The following is a 22,067-nucleotide window of genomic DNA, read 5'->3' as shown; positions in this document are numbered from 1 at the left end:
CCACACCGCCTAAAGATGGCAGTGTTGCAATATTACGAACCAGTGCACAGGTAGACAGTTACCCAAAATTCAAACACAAAAAACTCACATCAGCGCTGTGCGAGTGTATATTTTTGTGTATTTGGATTTTGAGTAACTGTCTACCTGTGCGCTGGTTCGTAATTATGCTGTACCAACTCGCCCAATCTGCCGTATTAATAGTGTTGCAAAATACTTAGATCAACTATAATGCTAATGACTGCAGTCTATAAAAGCAAGCTACTCGTCGGAACGAGCTTGACGGTACGAGAATAAAGAGAATGTTTTCACAGTTAAACTCGGAGTCTGTTGCACCGTCTCTTCCGTCCTCAAGATCGAAAGTGCTACAAATCGGTGACCTGCACATGATGATTGACTCCGAGCACCTGCTATCCAGGGGAATGTTCTTCGTGGCCAAGGGCACGGCAACGGCTCTGCCTTTTCGGACGAAAATGCAGTAGGCACATATTCAACTTTCTCAGCCTCCACATCTGCAGCGCCTCCGCAACCGCCTCTGCTCAGTCGCATCTAGCGCCGGCATCTCCCAGCAATGGGCTGCGACCACCTTGCTTGCCCCACCGGCTCGGCAAGTGAATATTCATCGACATTTTCACACTGTTCACAAGGCATGTTGCTAGCCGACCAGGGTCTCCTCATCGTTGCCCCGTCAGGCATTCGCTCTCAGTTCGGTTCCTCATCTTAGGAGATGTTGCATCGGCCCCGCAGTCGGCCAGCATCCCCTTTTCAGTCCGAGGCTGTACACTCCAAACTGATCGAGCCGGACTGAAAGCATGACAGGGTCGATTTCCCCCGTCTGCTGCCTCATTTCCTGACCTCGGCGTCGACTACCATGCACGGCTTCCGAACGCTCTTTCCTGCTCTCTAGTATGTCATCCTGCTTGCGGTACATGTCAACAGCAACGACACCTCTCTGGAGCCGCAATCACTTCAACAAAATCGTGCCATTCCTCACAGTGCAGAGCTGATGGCGATAGCTCTGCGGGAGTCTATCGGTTCAGCCTTGGCATCGCCAAAGATGACAATGCTACTCATACTCGTTGCCACGAGCTCAACGACATGAGAATAAACAGAATGTTTTTATTGCACGGAGTCGGTCGCAGCATCTTTTCCGTCCACAACATCGTATACTCTATAGGTAGTAAGCAAAAGAGACACACTTCAGATGAAAAGAACAAATGCTCAGATCACACATGCTGCGGGTGTCCAAAATTATCCATCATGTTGAATATTGTTTTGGTTTTTTTTAATTCTAACAGAAGACAAACATCATTATCGCGCAATCAAAATGAATACTTACGAAACACCTAAGTCGCAGTGTAAGAGCTCATCGCTGAGCTGCGGCTGTGGCATATATTTATTTAAAAGTGCACCGATGATAAAACCTTCAGGTTTGGCAACAATACCGAGATTACAACGCTTGTTACCCTCTTAACAAAGAAGAGTTGTCCATTATAAAATACAAAAGAAATAAAAAATACCGGAAACAATGCAAGGTACAAATCTGCACAACGGGCTTCCGAATTCAACTACTTCGTCGTACTGGAGTCTGTTACAGTAATAACAGCTTTGGATGGGCTGTGAGGACAGCATTCGCACTGAACTGAGTGCCTTGGTGACTATCACCAGTGTTGAGGAGTTGCCACACCAGAGTTGGAACGATTCCGCACTTCCACAACCCTGGAATCGAATGCAAATAAAATGGTGGCAGCACTGGAATGGAATGGGAATGAAATTAGTAGTTACATTTTGCCCAGAATAGAGTAGGAATGGAATAGGCTTTGTTCTAATGCGAGCTGCGTCGATGCCGTCAAAGGGGCTTTCGAAACGGCATTATTGCACTTAGGCAACTGACGGTTTGGTTATCTGACTGCTTATGTTCCTTCGAGGATGAAAGTGGCAACCCCAGTGAAGCAACTCAAACTGTAGAGTTGTAGGCGGGACAAGGGCAATTTACTCGATCTTACTCCAGGGTAAGGGTTTTGTACCTCGGCGTTCCCAAAACCTACCCATGCCCAGCACTTTTCAATCTGTGTTGTCACGTGACACGACCCACCGGAGTAACTCGGATCCATTTGGGTAAGATTTGGAACACAGCCAAAGTGTCGTTCCTGGCGCTGCGAGATGCAACCATAAGGCTGTTGGGACCATGTGTGATTACAGCACCAGTTGCAGGCCACCAGGCAGGGAGAATGTCACGCCGCCCGCATTTCGTTAATACACGTGACTCCTCACTTATTATGTATCTCGTAAAAGTGGAGGACATATGCGGTTCTTTTGTGGAAAAGATGGGTGACTTAGTTTTCCTCTCTGTTATGAGGCTTTTACGCCTGGTGGTGTGATTGATATCTGCAGTGCCCCCATACCAATTGCCACTAGTGCTATGTGCGACCAACGCTCAACTTAGTAAAATCAATGATTGCGGGTAGGGTTTTGAATTTTGCAGTTGTCTACGCATTTCACAACGCCAGCTTTACGCTGACGTTATTTTCCGGTAACTTAGTACTAGCTATCAAGTGCCATTTTCACAATTGGGAGGGATTGAGAGGAATGGAATGCAGCAGTTCAGCCATTCCAGGAGTGGGGATGGGCCCAAGGTTTTCCTTTCCAGGAGTTCAGAGGAATGGAATTAGTATTAGAAAATTCTAATTCTCTGGAATGGAGTTGGGTGGAATGGGGAATCTTTCGTTTGTTTGCATGCCTAGAATGTTTGAGATGACTCGAGAATCTTGTTTGTTCGAGCTCGGAACTTTCTAGATGCCTACGGGCTTACAAAAAGAGCTTCGCATGGCTGCTCGAGTCAGTCGTCCTTTTGTCCCTGTCAAAGTATGTGCGGTCTTTGTTACTTTATGTTTCTCGGCACAAGTTCGCTGCATTTAACATTGATCTGAAGTTTTATTAATCAAGTTTGTTTTTGTTCATGATATATTGGTGGATGTGCAGGGTAACGCAGTCTATGCCCATAAAGCGTACCATCTGTGAACACGATAACTCTGAAGACGACGATCGTGAAGGCGACGTCCTTGAAATCATCCGAGGACGACTCCAACTGTGACATCAACGACGACTTCAACTATGGCCTCGGAAGCGACCCGGACAATGAACTTGACAAAGCCCCTGGCTACCACACTTAGACGAAAACATCATGACGACTTCTACGCTGATCATGAAACGGACGACAACTCCCAAGACCAAACCCAGCTACAATGTCAACAACCAACCTGACAACGGCCTCGATGACAAACAGTCTTCAACCGTGATGACGAGACTGATGACGACACTAATGATGACCCAGTCGAAGACTCAAACAATTTCATGGAAGACGATCTCGACTACGGTTTTGACAGTTACCCAAGGACAATCCGGACGATGACTTTAAAAGGCAACTCCGGCCAAAACTCGAAATTAAAGAAATTACTGGTATCGCTGTAGTGACACAAGATACGACCCCAGCCAAAATATTACGTCCGTGGGATGCCGCATTCTCAACTAATGCCAATAATAAAAATGTGACCCGCCGCGAGCCGCTGCACCTTAGCGGGCGGCTAGCGGGTTGCCGATCACTAAAGCAACATTGGGCCGTGACGTCAGTATCGTTCTCTTTTTTTCCTCCAGTCCGAGCGTTATGCGGAGTGAGCTTCTTTGAGCCGCTACCACCGCTACTTGGACTTGTGATTGTCATGTTTGGCCGTTGCTTTTATCTGTAGCCCGTGTAGCTTCGGTATAGTCTTTTGTTTATTTGCTTGTGAGGACTCAAAGACTGGTTTTAGCGAGCAACTCGTAGCGCCCAAGACTGCCCAGCTGTTCCTCGAAGGATGCCGAGTACAACTTGTAGTGCTGTGGGCTGCTCAAACAACCCGCTGCACAACCCGGAGGTGCTTTTTCACAAGTTTCCAACGTACCAGAATTGAAGAAGGTGTGGGTAAACGCTGTTCGACGAGTGGACTTTGGCTTTTACGCGCCCAAGGAAAAAAGAACGCAAAAACAGACATGTACAGCCCTAACGCAACAGCCCGTGCCGGAAAGCCTCAAAGCTTTGTGTCTGTTAGTGACCCGCAGCGCGAAAGCGAGAGGGCCCCCAATACTGTACTTCACTGGCAGCGCGTCGTAGAGCAACGCCGCTCCATCCACGGAGCCCCGATGACAATTTAGGCCTAGCGACAGAGTACGGAAGACCGCACACACGACGACAGCCGCTGAGTACGGTACTGAACGAGTTCACTCGTTTTCCAGTCGCTACCTTTTGGGTATACTAGCGACAAGTACGGCATGGCGCATGCACGGAGGCAGCGGCCGCCGAGTACGGCACTGTATGAGTTTACGGGTTTTCCAGTCGCTAGCTTTTGGGTATACGCACTAACTCTTCCTACATATGCTGGATAACTACAACGTATACAGATTTAAAATAAAATCAGCTTACCTCCTACCTTTAGACGGCTAGCGCAACAGAAGTAGCTGCTGCTCGGCCTGCGTACTTGTTGAACGAGAACGATCCTGACGCCACGTTCACATAGCGGCTGATTTCTAGTGCTGCCAGGGCCTCGAGCGGCTAGTTTCGGTTTTGTTGGCCGTGCCCCAAACAAAACTTTGAGGCGTCTATATCTTTAAAACTACGCACAATAACGAGGAAAAAATTACACCTTGCAATTCAGGGACGCTGACTGCACTAAAAACAGTCATAATCCCAAAATTGAAAGTATGGTCCGGAGTTGCCCTTTAACGAGAACCACGACTACAAACTTGACGGCGACCTTGATGATGAACCCGATGACGATATCTACGGCAAGTGTGGTATCTGCCACGAAGACGAACAGGACGACGACGCCTGGTATGTCACTCAACGAACGGAGGAAGTTTGCCAGCTTGGTCGCATTTTGATGCAAGCCACAACTTCCCGACGATGACTGCTACAATCTTTGTCGCCACGACGCCCAGTTTCAGCCTGGCTACCCACTTTGATTCTAAACACAAATTCATTGTCGCAGCAAGAAACTGTTAAAGTGGTGCTTCGACCTCAATGTCATTCGCTACGTGAGACCTAAGTTGTAAGTAGGGCTCCGTGTTTTCGGAGTTTATTTTTCGTCAAAATCGGAGGGTGTTTTTCGGAGTTTATTTTTTGCCGAAGATTCGGAGTTTATCGGAGTTTACATTTGTTTGATTGCCAATTCTCCGAAATTCGGAGTTTAATTTCACAGTGTTTCCTATTGAAAATAAATATGTAAATAATAACCGGATGTAAACGTATGCCAAATAAAAAATAACACGCGCTTGTATCGATTAAAATTTCTTCAGTTGAATTTGACGTTCGTGTCACTATTAATTTGTGCCACGACAAAAGTCGCACACAAGTGTGGCTTCGATAAACTTCGATAACTTAAAATCAATAAACTGCCGGAGGTAGCCACAAGGAAGCTCGTAGTCATCCCACCAATCTATCCCGCAGCCGCGCGAGGTGGAGTGGTTAAGGATGTAACAGAGAAGTTTCAACTGCCCCTCTTTCCTATTTTATACAATCTCTATGGTCCCTAGCTTTCACTGTTACAAAAACATAAGTTCTCCTTTCTTCAAATCACAAATCGGATGGCTCCAACTGGAAACCAAGAGTGGCTTTTGACGTGACCCGATTGTACAATGAATGACCTGTTGCCATGAATCAACCTCGACGAGACAAGCGGCAAGACCCCTTTTGACAACGGTCTGAGATTTGGAAGATAATTATGGTGCCATTTTCACAGGACCATTGACTCCGTGCTAAGCAAATTGTTAAAAAAAGAAAAAAAAAAGTTTTTTTTTTTGTTTTTTTTTGTTTGGGGGGGGGGGGGGAGGGCGGCATTGGCACAAAAACATTCGGAGTTTATCGGATAAATCCGAATTGACGAAATATTTACCGGCGGGTGTTTTTCTGAGTTTTTCGGATTTATCCGAAAACACGGAGCCCTAGTTGTAAGTCGTTGGCCAATGGCACATCAACATTGTCACGCTGCCCTCTGCGACTCGAAGGCGATTCACGTCTTCCGACTCAACTGAACTAGGTATGCTCGGTAGGACTGTGAAAATCTGCTATTTACGTGACTCTGTATTTTGACCTAGTCTTGTTTAAGCTGTTAATTTAATTTTGTGTTGCATAGAGACGATGAGTCTTTCACAAGAGGGGAGTAATGCCACGTGCAAATAGCCGAGTCAGCAGCAAGACCGACTGTCATGCCGCTGACCCCACCAGCGCATGTCCTTCTTTCTTTTGTTTGCGTGACTGGAATGATGAGATGACTCTAAATTTTTTTTTTGTTCGAGCTCAGAAACTTTTAGATACCCACGCACTTACAAAAGTACCTTCGCATGGCTGCTTAAGGCAGTTGTCCTTCCGACACCATCAAAGGTCTTTGTTAATTTATGTTTCTCAGCACAAGTTTGGCGCATTACACACTGATTTTAAGTTTAATAAATAAGTATGTTTTTATTCGTGACAATATTTAGATGAATTTTGATAATTCAATCTTCTGATATTTCAAACTAAAGTGTGTGGCTTCCAGGGCCCGTTTGCTCAAGCGCTAACCGCGGCTAAAGTTAGCCGCAGTACTTAGGAGAGGGATTTTGAAATCACGTGACTGGCTCGGCAGGGATGCAGGGATCATGGCGGTGCCCCAGTGAGTGAGCGCCGCTCGCTTTGAAACTAATATGTCGTTGTAGCTGCACTATTGGGCGCGTTAGTCAGCAATGAATGGTGCCAGAGGCTTTCGCTTTGCCTTACCTCATTTAAATCGCAAAGCATGAGCATATGACCTCGCCGCATTTTTTAGATAGTCTTTCGATTCTGGCCATTCCTAAGTCTAAATGAACGCGATAAATGTTAGCATGGCAACGTCTTTGGAAAGTGGATTGCCTTGACCCAGTCGGCCGGGTATTAATAGCACACAAAAGCAGACAGCGTCCCAATAGACCATAATAGACCTTTCTTTTAGTTTCCCAAGCAAGCACCGAGGTGCATGCTACAAGTTTAGTTACACGCGTTGCACGTGCTGGCGTCTGAAGTAGTAACTGTTTTAAAGCAAAAAGTCTAAAACAAATTTTGTCTTGCACGTGCGTTGGTCAAATTTTTATAATGATTATTTACTTTGAATCTTTTATAAGAGGAAGGTCAGTGCGTGCGGACCGCAGAATTATACTTCCAGCGTTCTTCTCGATGCTTGGGTAATTTAGAAAAAGGTCTATAGGGATGCTGTCTGCTTTTGTGTGCAATCAATACCCGACCGATTGAGTCAAGACAATCCGCTTTCCAAAGATGTTGCCAAGCCGACAATTACCGCATTCATTTAGGCTTAGGAATGGCCAGAGTCGAAAGACTAAAAAATGCGGCGAGAGCCTTGCTCATGCTTTGTGATGAAGTGAGGTAAGGCAAAGCGAAAGCCTCCTGCACCATTCGTTGCTGACTAACGCGCCCGATATTGCAGCTAAAACGACATATTAGTTTCAAAGCGCGCGGCGCTCACTCACCGGGGCACCACCACGCTTCCCCGCATCCCTACCGAGCCAGTCACGTGATTTGAAAATCCCTCTCTTAGCTACTGCGGCTAACTTCAGCCGCGGTTAGCACTTCGAGCAAACGGGCCCTGGAGTTTGAAATAATGAGAGTCGACTGTAAAACACCATTTTTGCTACCCCAAGTAGCAATTTATTTTAGAGTAATTTCTGGAATCTTTTATTCAGACCGAACACTTCTTTTTCAATAAGCTTGTCGGATTTAAATTGAACTGGTTTTGAATGCTCATAACATTTAGACTATTTTTTATAGCCTAAACGTAGCAAGCGTTCAAAACAAATACAACCTAGTGCATCAGATACACAGAAAACACAATATTAGCAAATGCTACTTTTATTGAACACATTTGGAGTTTCTGTTGCATGCATACAGCGCTGTGAAGAAGTACACCATTCTTATATGAAAATAGGCTTCCCACCAGTGAAATTTCTCAAGTTGGACAGCCTTGTTGTAAGTCAGGCACGTTAAAGAGAACCCTGCCAAAGTGTTCATAGACACTTTTACAAAGTTGTTTCATCTGTACAATAGCGACTTCAAGGTATATGTGTAGAAACTTCCCAAAATGCAAACATTATGTGAAGAAACTGCATTTCAAAGTTGACGTCCTCGCAACCCCCCCTATCGGTAGCTGCTCTACCGGCAACAATGAAAAGAACTATACAAAGACCGCTGAGGCCACATAACGTAAGACATGGTGTCCAAGATTCGCCATGGACGGCATTGTTGGTAGTTGGACTTGTCTGTGCTCACTCTTTTACCCAGTCTGTCAATTGACAGCTATTTACAGTGCATGATAGGAACTATTTGTGCTGTAGACATAAAAACATGTACATGTTGCCCCCCCCTTTGAATCTGGCAGGCGAGGCCACTCGAAAATGTTTGAGAGTAGCTGTGTAGAACTGACATGTTCTAACATTCTGATAACACAATTATACATATTAAAAGGTATGCTTAACCGAAATTCGAAGCTTGCAAAACAACACTGGGGCGGTAGGCGGGACGCTGCAAAATTCCCAAAACATCACACATAGAGCACTATTTCTAATGGATGGCCGTATTTTTGGAAACATGTGGGATTCAACAAGGCCGACGAGACATGTGATGTCGCAATTCTCATTCCCTCTCCTCTAGGCTTCATCCCCTTAAGCAGGTGAATTGAAGCGGGAATGAGAGAAGCGAGGCCGCTTCCCCTCATTCTAAAGTGTACCAGGAGAAGTATGACGTCACATTTCTTGTTTGATTGTGCCTTTTCCTTTCCAAGAATACGGCCATCCGTTTGAGATATTAATGTATGAGTGATGTTTCGGAGTTTGTAGAGCTCCCATTGAAAGCTTACGCGGCCTTATTTTATGAAATCCAAATTTTGGTCCAGCATCCTTTTAAACAAGATTTTTCAAATATTAGCATAATGAACATACAATTGGACAACTTGCTAACTTACAACAGTGTCCTCCCGATGATGCCGTACAAAGGTTCTGTCACACGCACCAACCGAGGGGATTGCTGCAAGTCCATCCACCCTCAACTTTTAGTCACCTTTGAGCCTGAAGAACTGCTGTATAAGGCCCGTCCAGCCACTGAGCACACAAAGAGAAACATGGGAAATAACATTCTGTGACGAGCAAAGTCTCTGGGCGGAAAGCCCTCCATGACAAATGAGCACTGTTGGGTTACGGCAACGGCGTAATACACAGGTTCTGCTTCTTCGATGCCTTCACCGCTGCGGTGGGTGGTCGTAGCTAGTCGTAGCAGATAGTGTCACGTTTGTTGCTCAAACCAAAACACCAAAGCCGCATAGTATTCTTGTTGCCGAAGTTCATAAGCCTTCGTTCCCGGTCTACACACACTACACCAAGCCAGCCACGAGCAAAGCTAGCTAACCTAGTTTCTGCTTCGGCGACAAGCCGCCAGGGCGGTGACACCGCCGCTGAAATTTCTGCCTCGGCTCTTCAAACCGGGGCCCCTCAGTGCACAAGCATGACACTTGCTAGGCTGCTCTGCCTGCACCAAGTGACACGTGCCTGCATGTTCCCTCTCATAATTCTTCTGACTATACGTGCCCCGTATTGTACACGGTCATACTGTGCACACGGCGAAAGTTCCCTTTTGAAAGTGCTCCACGGTCGGCCTACAATGCTGCAAACACATAGCACATGACCACTATAGGTGACGACACTTGGGATACTTGCCATCCCTCGTTGTGGCGCAAAGTCGCTTTCTCAGTCGTCCTCACAAGGGGCAAGGAAAGGCAGGCACTGCATAAAAAATCAATACATATTATAACACTGGCTGTGGCAAACTAGTTTCAAAGATGATACAGTCACGTCTTCTTAATATGGACACCTCCATACTATAAAATTTTTTTTTTCTATAATGTAAGGTGTTTATATGAGAAAATTAAATTTAAAACAAAGATTGGATAACAAGCATAACCAAACAAACAGTTTATTCAGCTAAAAGATAATGAGATGTGAGTTTATTCTATCGCTTTAGAGCCGTTTAACATGTAGCACTACTGTCGTTTACAAGAACAGATACCTAGGCTGTAAAGTGATGATCGGTTGAATAGCAAAAGATGTTGCACTGTATGCACAAGCCGGATGTAATTGACACTTAGCTGCCGGCAGTTAGGATCCTATAATCTTATGATCGCAGACGGGAATTACATCTGGTGCCTACGGCTGGAATAATGTCTTGCTTCGTAATAGAAAAAGCACAAAAAAAAACACAGGATGGAGAAACCGGGTGTCACAAATTCAGGCTTCTCTTTATTTTTTTTTAAATACTTTTATGATCTTTTTTTTTTTTGGACCACTCTAAGTGTCGGTACGGTCAGCTGCCACTTTTAATCTCAGTTCGTCACGTCGTAGTTCCTTTCTAAGTCCCCAACAGGTTTGCTCGTTTGCGGGATGGGTTTTTGTTGACGGGCAATGCGGATCATCCCGGCGCGTAGTTTGTGGCTTTGACATCACGGACGGAGGGGTGCGTATGCTGGCTCGCATATGGTGCCGATTTGACATGCGGGGGTGCCGCTGGGATACAAAGATGTTTACGCTGGCTAGCGTGCTTTTTGAAGGCAGCGGCTTTGCCCAGTCTGTCACCTGTCGTGGTTATCGTGTTCTACGTATCGGCGATAATTGATGTTTTTGGACTCACACGGGGGAATGGATGGGCACATATGTTTGGTTGTTGGAAAAATGTAATAGGTTTTTCCATTTGGGTCAATGCCGGGCAGCTTTGTTTTTCTGGGAAGTTGACTGACCCGAAAGGCGGGGAAACGGGAGGTTGGTCGGTAGACGAGCCTATAAAAGGGGGTTCGGGAACAAAGGACGTAGTCGAACCCCAGAGCTGGCCGGGTCGCTGCTCGACGCGGTTACTCCCTGCAGATGAGTCTTGGAATGTGTAATTTCTGGCTTTTGCCCTGTCTGTCGGGCAAGTGTTCGAATTTGTTGTGCTGAAGCTTGCGTGGCTGTGTGGTGCGCGGTGTCGACCTCATCAAGCTTCTAACCGGACCGCCGGACTCCGAGACGTCGTTCTTCGGCCGACAACTCCAGACTACGGACTACTCTGGACTCAGCACCTACCGGAAAGCTAAGCCTGGTTTTCTACGACTTGTCTACTTCATCCTTTGGCTCTGAAGTATGAACTGTTCAACATAGGAAAGATTTTTACGCAGTGCTACTTTCTGTCACGACCGTTTTGGGGGATTATCCCATGTGTGTAACGGCAACGTTCGAGTTCCATCTCGGTTTGCTCTCGTTGTTAGTGTCGGGTTTTCGTCACTGTTTTGTTGGCTTATTCCGGTTTTATGAGCGTCGAGTCTTTTTAGTATTAGTTTCTGGCTCGCGGGGCTCCATAGCTTTGAGCTGGAGCATGGTTTGTGTTGAGTGCTCTATTGCCGTGTACAGCTTAGTAGTTCACTTTATTAAATCTAATCTTTTGTACGCTTATCATCCCTGTGTCATCGTCTTTCTCTACTGATTATACACCAGGCGCTAGTCACTGGTCGAACTTAGCTCTTTTGTTCTTTTCCCGTAATTTCTCGTTTATCCTCAGAGTGGATCATTGAATTATTTTTATTAATTTGAACCCCACTCCTTACACCGAAACAGATGGGGAAGCACCACAAAGTATTAAACTCGTCGAACATTAAATGTTCTTGAATTACACCTCCCCCATGCTTGCTATGTGATGAAGCCCAAAGCTTAGTTCAATGCCAATCAATATTAAATGTCTTTAGATGGGCACCTGCTGCCCGATCATGGCCTTTATTGCAAAGCACTGTTGACACATTTGCGAGTCCTGCAGTGCCTTGTGGAATGGTGGGCGATACTTGCCGTTCCGCAAGGCACTGCAAGACAGATCAGGCTCAACTTTTGAATGTCGACGTGCTTACGGAATGCTGCAGCAAACCAATCATTCGCCGAGGGATAAAGAAAGGAAGCTGCATGCCTCCGAGTGCTCATTGCCAGTGTTTTCTGCTCTGCTATGTACCCTGCTTGTGTGCTGTGATTTGCAAGCCAGCGCGGGATATATTTCCTTGATTTGTTTGTGTGTTCAGCTGTGCGAGGTTGTGATTGAAACCACCAAGAAGTATAGACCGCCATTCTTTTCATCAAGCTAAGGCTTCGCTCATCCGAACTGGGGACGATGACTGCTGTTGTTTACACGATTTTCGACAGCTATGTGGAGTGGCTTTGTGTTCAAACTTGCAATCCCAAGTGAAAGAAGTTACCGCAGACTATACTGTTAAAGGTTGCTGTTTATAAATTTCAACTGGCAGGCTCTGGCTACAACCACCTTAATATTCATTCAACATTGTTTGCATTTCTACTTACCCGTGATCGCTTCATTTGCCAAACACGTTAATGGCCGGTCACCTTACCAATGAAAGTAATGTGCTAGTGTCTCCGGCGAAGAATTCCCTCGGGGCTACATGCAATGCACAACACAGTTTGTAGCCCGTTGTGTCTGAAAGCTTTCACACTGGGGAAACGTTGTTGCTGTCACAAACGCAGTCAAAGAATGCGATAGGATTGAGGGACAACAGGGGGATTGTCCAAGTTGACTAACTGACTGCATGAGCATATATTTCTATCGCCACCGTGTTTCCTCCACGCAGGCGACGGAGAAAACGATATAGAGACTCCTCGCGCTTGCCAATTTTCTCTACAGCGTCGAAATACGAGACACCCAGCAACGAAGTGTCGATATTGCCGGAGAGAGCGGCGGGACAACGATCAGCGCAAGATCGCGGCTTCGCCACTCTTATGCGACGGTGTCTTCGGTTTCCGCTCTCTGCAGCTTCCACCGGGACGCTAGCCGTGCCTAATTGTGCTAGCTTTGAGCACCACAGTTCATAGGGTTCACAGCGCCCGAGCGAAAGCTCGCGCAAAAGAACCGGCGAGCAGTCGAGTTGTTTCCAATCGACGGGGTGGCTAAACGCCGGTTGTGTGAATCGGGCTTAACGCCTGAGCCGGCTTGCTCAAAGCAAATCTAACGTTCTTGAACGGCACGTAATAAAAATCTGAGACGTGCTGCATTCTATACAAACTTGATAAAAAAGATCAAACACTCACCTTCGGCTGCTACGTCCGCCGTACCGCTTCAAGGCAGAAGCAACATGGCGCTCGACGTTTTGGGGTGTTGGGCTGGGGTGTTTTCAGCGTTGCTTACACGCCTAGTCGTGTAAACCGAAACGGAAACACCAATTTTTACTACCCCAAGTAATTTTTTGACGATTTATCACTAGCAGAGCGTGTAAAAATATGCTAGCGAGTGAAAATGGGGTGTAAACGGGCGTAATATTACATTTTCGCTAACAGTGTGGCAAATACATTTCTCGGTCTTTACGCTGGATGCCGAGTTTACCACTTGATGATTTCCGAAATCGCTGCTGCCACTTATTGTACATCCCCAAAAGCTGCGACATTGTGGGTATAAAGCTGGAAACGGTTGGGCGACGATAGTTTACGGTGCACGAGCAACTCGTCAGAATAATCGACGAACCCTTTATCAAATGCGCGCAACAGATCTGCTCGTTCGGTTGGAGCGGTTAGATGTCTGACTTATACCTCCTCACGAATGCTATCCGCGGTTTTTACTACCGATTTCCACCGAGGGGCTGAATGGCACACTGAGCAAACAGGTACGAAGCCAGCGGAAGAAAGCTGCTTGTCCCGGAAGCGTGCGCTCGACTGGCTTTTCAACTCTTCCGAGCGCTGCTCTTAACAGCGTCCACGGCGCTAAATTTTTTCTTGGCATCTCAAAAGAGCCTGCCCGTTGCCAGTATGCAGAGCCGAGAAGAGATTCTTGTTTGCCAAGTGTGCAAATCTCCCACGTTCGAATTACTGGGTATCGGGATTTAATTCCAAACGGGATTGTAAAAATCCACGAAAAAACACGAGAAATTATGAACGTAAACATCGACTGAATGCACTAAGAAGCCCAATGCACGCCCGACTTCCGGAACAAGTGCCGACCCCCCGGTGGCTTCAGCTGTGTCAGGCTCGGAGAACCGCGATGTGCCTTCCAGCACCCTATAGTACCGGTACACCAACTCATGTTTACAAACAAACCGGAGCGCCCCTAGCGGACGCCACCGGCGCCGCGCATGCGTGATGGAGTGTGGGCAAGAAGCTCGGCGTCGCCCATAAAGAAACCATTGAAATGCGATTTTGTCGGCGTCGGTGTGAGTCCCCTTGCCCTTTTTCGCGTTCGAATTGTTGATTCTATGTCTTTCTGGGCAATGCCTGACTACCTGAGCCGCTTCAGAGAAATTAACGAGGCTCGTTACACCGCAAAACTTCGCGTGAATAATGTGACATGCGGCGATTCATTCCGCGTGGACGCCGGAGAATGGAGACTAAGCCTGAATCGCATGATAAAATTTCGCTCGCTATTTTCAGTCGCCACGTCGCGCGGTTTGCAAAAGCGCGAACAGTAGCTGAGATGGTCGACGTCGACACTGAAAATCGTAAGCAGAATCAAACCAAGTGAATCAGGCATAACAAGTCGGTGATGGGCACTGGTAACAATGATCAAACTCATTGTTTCTACAGTTTACATCGAGCCTGCTTACCAACCTTCAAACTTAAGTCTTTTGAGGCCTGCACTTACTTCGTATCCGAACTACCGGGCCAAAGTTTGGCCTACGGGCCGCTTTCGTCTAAAAGAGCAGACGACGAGCAGAAACGTTTGGAAGAGCAGACGACAGTTCGGACGATCAAGCGACCGTTCGAACTTGAAGACGCACTGAACGCAGTCTGCATGTGGTCCGTACGACTTGACGGTTTTACGGCGTTCATGTTGCAACAAAACAAATAAATCTGATGACCACAAGTATCCGTGATTTCAACCCAAAGTGCTCCCCGACCAACCAATCGTGGTGCGACGGCGAATGGTTTTCCCTTTTCACTGTACATATCCACGTTCTCGGACAAAACGAGCACATGAAAACTGACCTTCAACCTTTCTCGACTCTTTTTGCAGTCACAGCCGCGGCCTTTGACGAGAAGGCAGGTTTTTGTCTTGTTCTTTCCAAAACAACACAGGAATACACGTCTCACATAAGGACTTCTGCCCACAGCCCCAGACGCGGAAGTGCGCCCGACGCGCCACCACCGCGCCGTGACGTAACAGAGATGCGTTCCTTTATAGGTCGGTGGTTCTTTCTCAGTTCGCGAAAAGCTTTGCCCTCATTTAAAGGTAAAAAAAAAAGATGGTTGGTGCAGCTGTACATAGCACAGTGCGCTGGCACCGAGAAAAGAAAAGGGATATTTGACGAGTTTTTTTTTTCTTAGCTGAGGAACGGCGGCCACGGCCATTTCTTTTTAAACTTGACAAGAGGTACTATTATGCATTCGTTTCACCGTAACGCGGCAGTTTTATTTTATTTAATTTGCCAATTCTATTATTCAACGCTCGTTCGTTTTATCTGTGCCGCGAGAAATGGTTTCTTTGGGGATTTCAGCATTTCAATTCCTTTATAACGCAATGTGGAGTGTTAACACTCCACATCGCCCTTACGCAAATGGCATATCCGGACTTATATAAAAAATATATGGTTATATAAAATGGCATATCTGGCCATATAAAGCATATCAGTTTATATAAGGCTTATCTAGCCGGATATGCCCAATTTTTTATATGTCTATATGTGGATCTGCCAAAGAGGGGTATATCTGCCTCCCATATCAGGCGAGATATGCCCCAATCAAATATGGCAACCTTTATACACAGGGTGTATTTTTTTATTCTTGCAGACTTGTTTTTTTTTTTTTTTTTTTTTAAAAGCCTTGAAAGCTACATTTATGCGGTTTGTGCGAGTGAGTTATTCGCCCAGGGGGACATTATGTGAATGGCTAATCCTTCCTAAAAGCCGGGTAATATTTGAAATTCACTGATTAACTTTTGAATTAGTGAAAATAGACGTATGGTTAACCTTAGAAACTTGCTGAGCGTCGTCCAACACCCCTAAATCAGTCATTTTCAGAAAGACATTGAGCGCGTGAGAAGCGTAGTAGTGCACTAAAGTTACCACTTGTGGAGCAGGTACAGGACTAGCGGTTTCGGTAAGGCGCCCGTGCAATTTTTCCGACTCTGATCTAGCCCCAGCCTTGTACCTGCTCCACGAGTAGTAACTTCGGCGCACTACTGCGCTTCACACGCGCTCAAAGTCTTTCTAAAAATGACCAATTCAGGGGTTTTGAACGACGCTCAGCAAGTTTCACTTGAAACCATTAGTCTATTTTCACTAATTAAAAAGTTAATTAGTGAATTTTATTTAATTAGCCGGCTTATCGCAAAAATTAGCCACCCACATGATGTCCTTCTGGGCGTAAAACTCACTCGCAGATACCGCATACGTGTAGCTTTCACGGCTTTTTTTAAAACAAATCTGCAAGAACAAAAAAAAAAAACAGTATATTGTTGTTTGCTACAAATAACTACCAAAAATGACTTCTCATCTGTATAAGAAAAATACCAACTGGATATTGAGCATGTACCAACTTTTATTAATTGCTTGTTCCCGATATACGGGTAGGACTTTCCTAATTTACTGCAGAAGCAGAAATCCGCAGCAGCCACGCAGGGCGCAACGCACGCCAAACTAGGTCCGGCAGAACGCATTCCAAGAATACCAATGGCTAATGCGTCATCCGTGAAACCTCGCGACCACGAACCTTCTACCACGCTTTCAGCTTAGGGAGAAAGAGAAAAGGAGAGAAGGAAAGGCCGGAACGGGAGTGCACACACAAAAGGCTTATCGGCTTATATTCTGGGGCTCTCAACAATGACCACAACAAGAGGATTTGTCACTTGTACCCAAGGTTGATACTGCAGTGAAAACTATGTGTGGCCTTGGATTTGAAGCAGGTGCCATGTTCTGTCTTATCACCAGCTTCTAGACTGTAGGCACGTGACCCTAACCGGAGACACGATTGGCCTAAAACACGCATAGCGTCTACCCTGCTGTCAATACCGAGTGAACAGAAGAGCTCTATGAAGTCCAGCTTTTGAACTTCGAAAAGCTGTCCAAGCCCAAAATATAATTTTAAATGAAAAACTATGCGCGACTATTTTTTGCGCACGATGTCCACAAATAAATATATATATATATAGGATGGTCCAAGTCACCAGGCTCGATCTAAAATGGACCCTAAAAATCGACGCCTGCACGTAGCAATCTAAACTTTTCGTCAAAAGTGTATTTCAAAGGTCGGCTTTTTCTTGTAAAATTACAAAGCGTAGCTCCCTTTCTGTAAAAAATAAGGCCAAGAAACCTGCCAGGGTCTACGGCGGGCAGCAACGCAGACAACAGGGGTCCAGTACCGGGGTGTGTTTGGCGTTCGTGTTGATAGATGGCGCTACCTCCTTATCGCGGCTAAAGCCTCTCTAGCATTAATCGCGACGGCTCGCGACCACCGTGGTTTATTAAAATGAATATAATCTTCTTGAAATGTACCTTCGGTTAAAAAATAAATGCGAACAATAAAAGCAAAACTTAAAGAAAAACGTGTCTGCATAACGGCGGCGCTTTTGCTGTCAACGGATTTCGTCTGCGTGTCGTCTGCTTTCTTTCGCTGGTCGGCTGCGCTTTCAGACGCTGCTCTCGACGCCGTCTATCAATACGAACGCCAAACACACCCCGCTACTGGACTTTTAAAAGAGAACTACGCTTTGTAATTTTACAAGAAATAACCGACCTGTGAAATACACCTTTGACGAAAAGTTTAAATGGCTACTTGCAGGCGTCGATTTTTACGGTCCATTTTAGATCGAGCCTGGTGACTTGAACCACCCTTTATATATATATATATATTTACCAATAAATTTAAAATTATGTGTACGCTGTTAGGTTCGCATTTTTGAACTTCAATTTTTTTAACAAAAGAGTCACACATAAAAGACACCACGGACAGCCCATCTTCCGACTTTCAAGTTTCAACACACGATGAATCGCCCACGCTCGCAAACGGAAGGTTGCGATGCTGCGCGAACGGTTTTTGAAAGATGCTGCGTAGGGTACTACGGGCACTACGGCTTCGCAGCCGTTCGAAGGGAAAAGGATTCGCGACGTCAAAGTAGCGTCTTGCATCTTCAGTAAGCTAACGGTTTGTGTTTTCCCGCTATATTTACCGGAGAAACATGGAAAATAATTAGTTTCACTGCCAGATTTAGTGGGAAAATTGACGTCACGTGACATAAGCACCAATTCAATTTCCCGCTAAATTTAGCGGGGTGGTTACACCGATGCCGACGGCTATGCCGACTTTACTTAACGCGGAAACGGGCGCCTAAGAGCTGCGATCTAAAACCCATTATTTGATTAACTCGCTTTCCGATCTTATGCACTTCGTCATATTGTTACACGTGAAACATGCAACCAAATTTCATTTGTCTTTCAGTCTTCAAAATGAGCAACTGATTAATTGGTACAAATATCTGGAATAACTTAACTTTAAGGATTTTAACAATAGTTAACCAATTACATGAGACTCATGCAATATATATACATATATATATAGATATATCAACCAGTGTCTTCGCGAGTACATATAACTTTTTGCTTGCACAACCGAAACGGGCCCTAATATTTTTATCAGGGGATATATTTTACCCGTATATGTCGCGAACGGGCTATAAAAGCAATATTTGAACTTTTATACAGCGACATATGGCCGTATTTGCACGCGTATATTGCAATATATGGCAGTATATGCCCACTTATATGGCGGAATATGGCCGTATTAGCTCCCATATATGGCGGAATATGGCCATATTTGACTCCATATATTATAATATATGGCCATATCTGACATTTTCGTACGGATTACCATAATAATGACACCTTATTTTACGCATACCTATGTTTTGTTTTTCTTTCTTTGTTTGCACTAAAATTTGTGAACGAAAGATTTCATTTGAGGGTCGGGCATGCTTTGAAAACAAGAACTTCTTCTTTATGCAAATTCGCAACTCGGACTTTTCATTGTCTTGTACCAGGTCGAGTGGACTGGAATTTGCGCTGAACGCCAGAGAAACTGCGCCCGGAGGAGCATCGAAGGACATGTTTGTGGACAATCCAAGTGCGGCAATGAGCGGTGGGTGGATACCGGTGTCGCGGAGTTGCATCTCCGGAGTTGAAATGATTCCGGAATTATTCCGCACTTTCGCCACCCCGAATTGAATGGGAATGAAATAGTGGCAGCGCTGGGGGGAGTGCAGTAGGAGAGGAATTAGATGCCTTCTGCAATGAATGGAGTGGGAATGGAAGTGACAAGGTTCATATGCGAGATATGTCGATTTTCAACTAGTTCCTACGGACTGATGGCGCATTTCACTAGCCCGTGGTGAGTGGCTCTTGAAACGGCATCATTGCACTGAATGTGACTGACGGCTCGATTGTCTCACTGGCTTACGCTTTTTTGAGAATGAAAATGCGCCGCCCCGTCAGTGAAGCAACCAAAATTGTATAGTTGTAGACGGTGAGAATGTAGTTCCTGAGTCGCAAGACGCGATAAAGCGCCTGTTGTAATCATGGGCGATTATCACCTAGCTTGTAACAAAGGTGCGGAACTGAACTCGAACGAAAACCCGAAGCAAAACGGTTATTCTTAAGTGAACCGGAACAAAGCTGTAACAGAAATTAAACATTTGATGTTGGAACGGAACAGTAATCTCATGTGGCGGTTGCCGGTCCATTCGTAACTGTTCGGCATAATAAAATGTGAGCCGTGCCTCCTTGCGGGTGGCGGCGCGAAGTCAGTTCAGTATTCGCGACGGTGGCATTTTTGACTACGCAAACGGTTGCATGCGAGGACATGAAGACAGCTCAGTAATAATGATATGACATAGTTCACGTCTACTCGCGGCATGGATGGATCTGTTGCAATACGTACGGCGCCACGACGGCAGATGATTTTGGGAACCCTCGGTACAGATGACGCGCGTTCCCGTTGGATCTCCGCGACTGCGCTTCTATTCCTTATTTCTTTCTCTTTTTTTTCCGACTGTGTGTGCGTCCTGCGCGCCTTTAATTTTGAATTCCGTTGCTATTCAATGGTGTTCGTAACGCCAGGCACGACTCGCTCTCAATTCCTGCCGCCTCTCGGGAAGTCCATCGCCAAGGCGTGGCCCTATCACCTGGACAGCGGTCCAATTCAAATTACAAATATATTTGTTTATGGCATCTTTTCCGCCGAACGTGTGGCAGCTTGACATATGCTTTGCGGGCCTGATAAGCCGTCCAGAGAATTCATCAATGAGTTTCCCAAGACGATTTTTAAGGCAGTTGGAAGTCGACGTGAACTCTGCGAATGGTCAATGCAGACAAACAGAACTGACGGTAAATTACAAGAATTACTCGATATTAAATCAATCACTCTCTAAATTGAAAACGCTTAAGGCTGTATGTGTTTTCATTCCTACTACCTGAGCGGCAAGATGCACCTCTCTTACTCGGGGCATCAAGGGACACACCTATCTAAGGCCATGGTGTCAATGCTTCATTGGTGTTTTCTTTTTATGTGCCCCAAGGCAGAAAAAGAACAATGTAATCAACAAGAAAAACAAGAAAATTTGGATGACAACCACCTGAGGGCCCATTCGCACAAGAGTGCTGGCTTATACCCAAATCACACGGCAGAGTAAAGGAACCTTTAGCTTAGGTCCCTTAGCTGAAGGTACCTGTAGTAAACGGCGTTCTTGATCGCACGATAAATAAACGGAGCACTTTAAGTTGATGTCGATTGCATTCCAGCTAAACCGCGAGAGGGGCGCGTGATAAACAATTGTTCCTCGAAATCGGTTTGACGCGCAGTTTTTGATTATTGTGTTAGAAATATCACCTTTAAAACCTAAATATTACTTGTTTTTCTTTGGCGGCACGTTATTTTTTTTTTATTCTCTAAGTCCAAGGGCGCACCTAAATTAGTCTTGCTTTAAAACGTCCGATCCGTCTGGCCACACTGGCCGTACATCATCTGCGTTTACGTGTTTCCATTACGAGGTGGGTGACCTTCTTCTGTTTAGCAGCTTCATTTTTACGCAAAGTTGCCACTGAAGTAGATAAATAGTGCCCGGCAGAAACGAACTACATCGTAGTCTCACGGTTACGCCAGTCACGCTATCAGAAGGGATGGACGACGACGAGGATAAAAGGTCCTGGGCAGAGAGTCGGACGACTCGTCTAAAACCTCGAAAAAGAGCTCGCAGCTCTTAATGATCCATCGCGTTCAGGTTGGTAGCAGACATTGTTTTTCACGTGGCGCCGCTGCTACCTGCTAGCTGGAGTATGCGTTCCTCAATTATGTATTATTCCACCACATTTGTGTTCACAATCGTTTAATAATTTGCTACTTATATATATTCAATTTGTTGTAATGCATTAAACAGGCTATATTTATATATCTGCGATTTTTATTTTCAGTTCGTGGGTCCGAGGCTACCCCCTGTAGCTGTAAAAGGAGCTTGGTGAGCTCCGTTTAACACAGGACCTCCCTTAGCGAAAGGGACCTTTATGCGTCGTGTGATCACGATCTCCAGTTCCTTTTACTACAGGTACCCGTGCTAAAGGTAGCTCTGCACTGCCGTGTGAATCGGGTACTAAACTGCGTTATGAGCCACCCGGACATTCGTAGCTCCAATTCCGTATGCAAAGCTTCTCCTTAAATTGATGTATCGGCTACTCCAGTGAAGTCGACGGCACCTAGCAGCCTGGACAGAAAACTGCGGCGGCAGGTTTGCTCGCAGCCTTCTCAAGGCAGTCAGATTATTTTTTTCGCCTAGCGTCCAACGATGAAGCCTTGAAAGTAGGTTAAACATCACGTGATCAAAATCGCAAATACGCTTTGTAAGAATCGAGGCAATTTTGAATAGAAAGCACTACAATAGAACAATAGAAATGTTATTCAGAAGCAGCCGTCTTCCAAGCATCGTTTGCATCAAACGAAGGTCAGTCGAAGCAGACTGATCGTCTGCGAGGCGACGA

The 22,067-nt window shown here is 45.7% G+C and overlaps 1 protein-coding gene across 1 annotated transcript in view; it reads left to right on the top strand.

Annotated features, from left to right (window-relative positions):
- The window catches only part of LOC8039382 (scoloptoxin SSD14), an 86,017-nt gene that overhangs the window by 17,690 nt on the left and 46,260 nt on the right, over nt 1–22,067 (top strand). The window contains exon 3 of the mRNA XM_029995156.2: nt 19,082–19,179. Within this exon, the coding sequence (XP_029851016.2) occupies nt 19,082–19,179 (98 nt within the window). The remainder of the gene's footprint in view (nt 1–19,081; nt 19,180–22,067) is intronic.

The sequence above is a fragment of the Ixodes scapularis genome, unplaced genomic scaffold (genome assembly GCF_016920785.2).
Source record: "Ixodes scapularis isolate PalLabHiFi unplaced genomic scaffold, ASM1692078v2 ptg002900l_1__unscaffolded, whole genome shotgun sequence".
In the NCBI taxonomy this organism is placed as follows: Eukaryota; Metazoa; Arthropoda; class Arachnida; order Ixodida; family Ixodidae; genus Ixodes; species Ixodes scapularis.
Note: the sequence above shows the minus strand (reverse complement) of the source record. Positions and strands in the feature narration are given on the sequence as shown.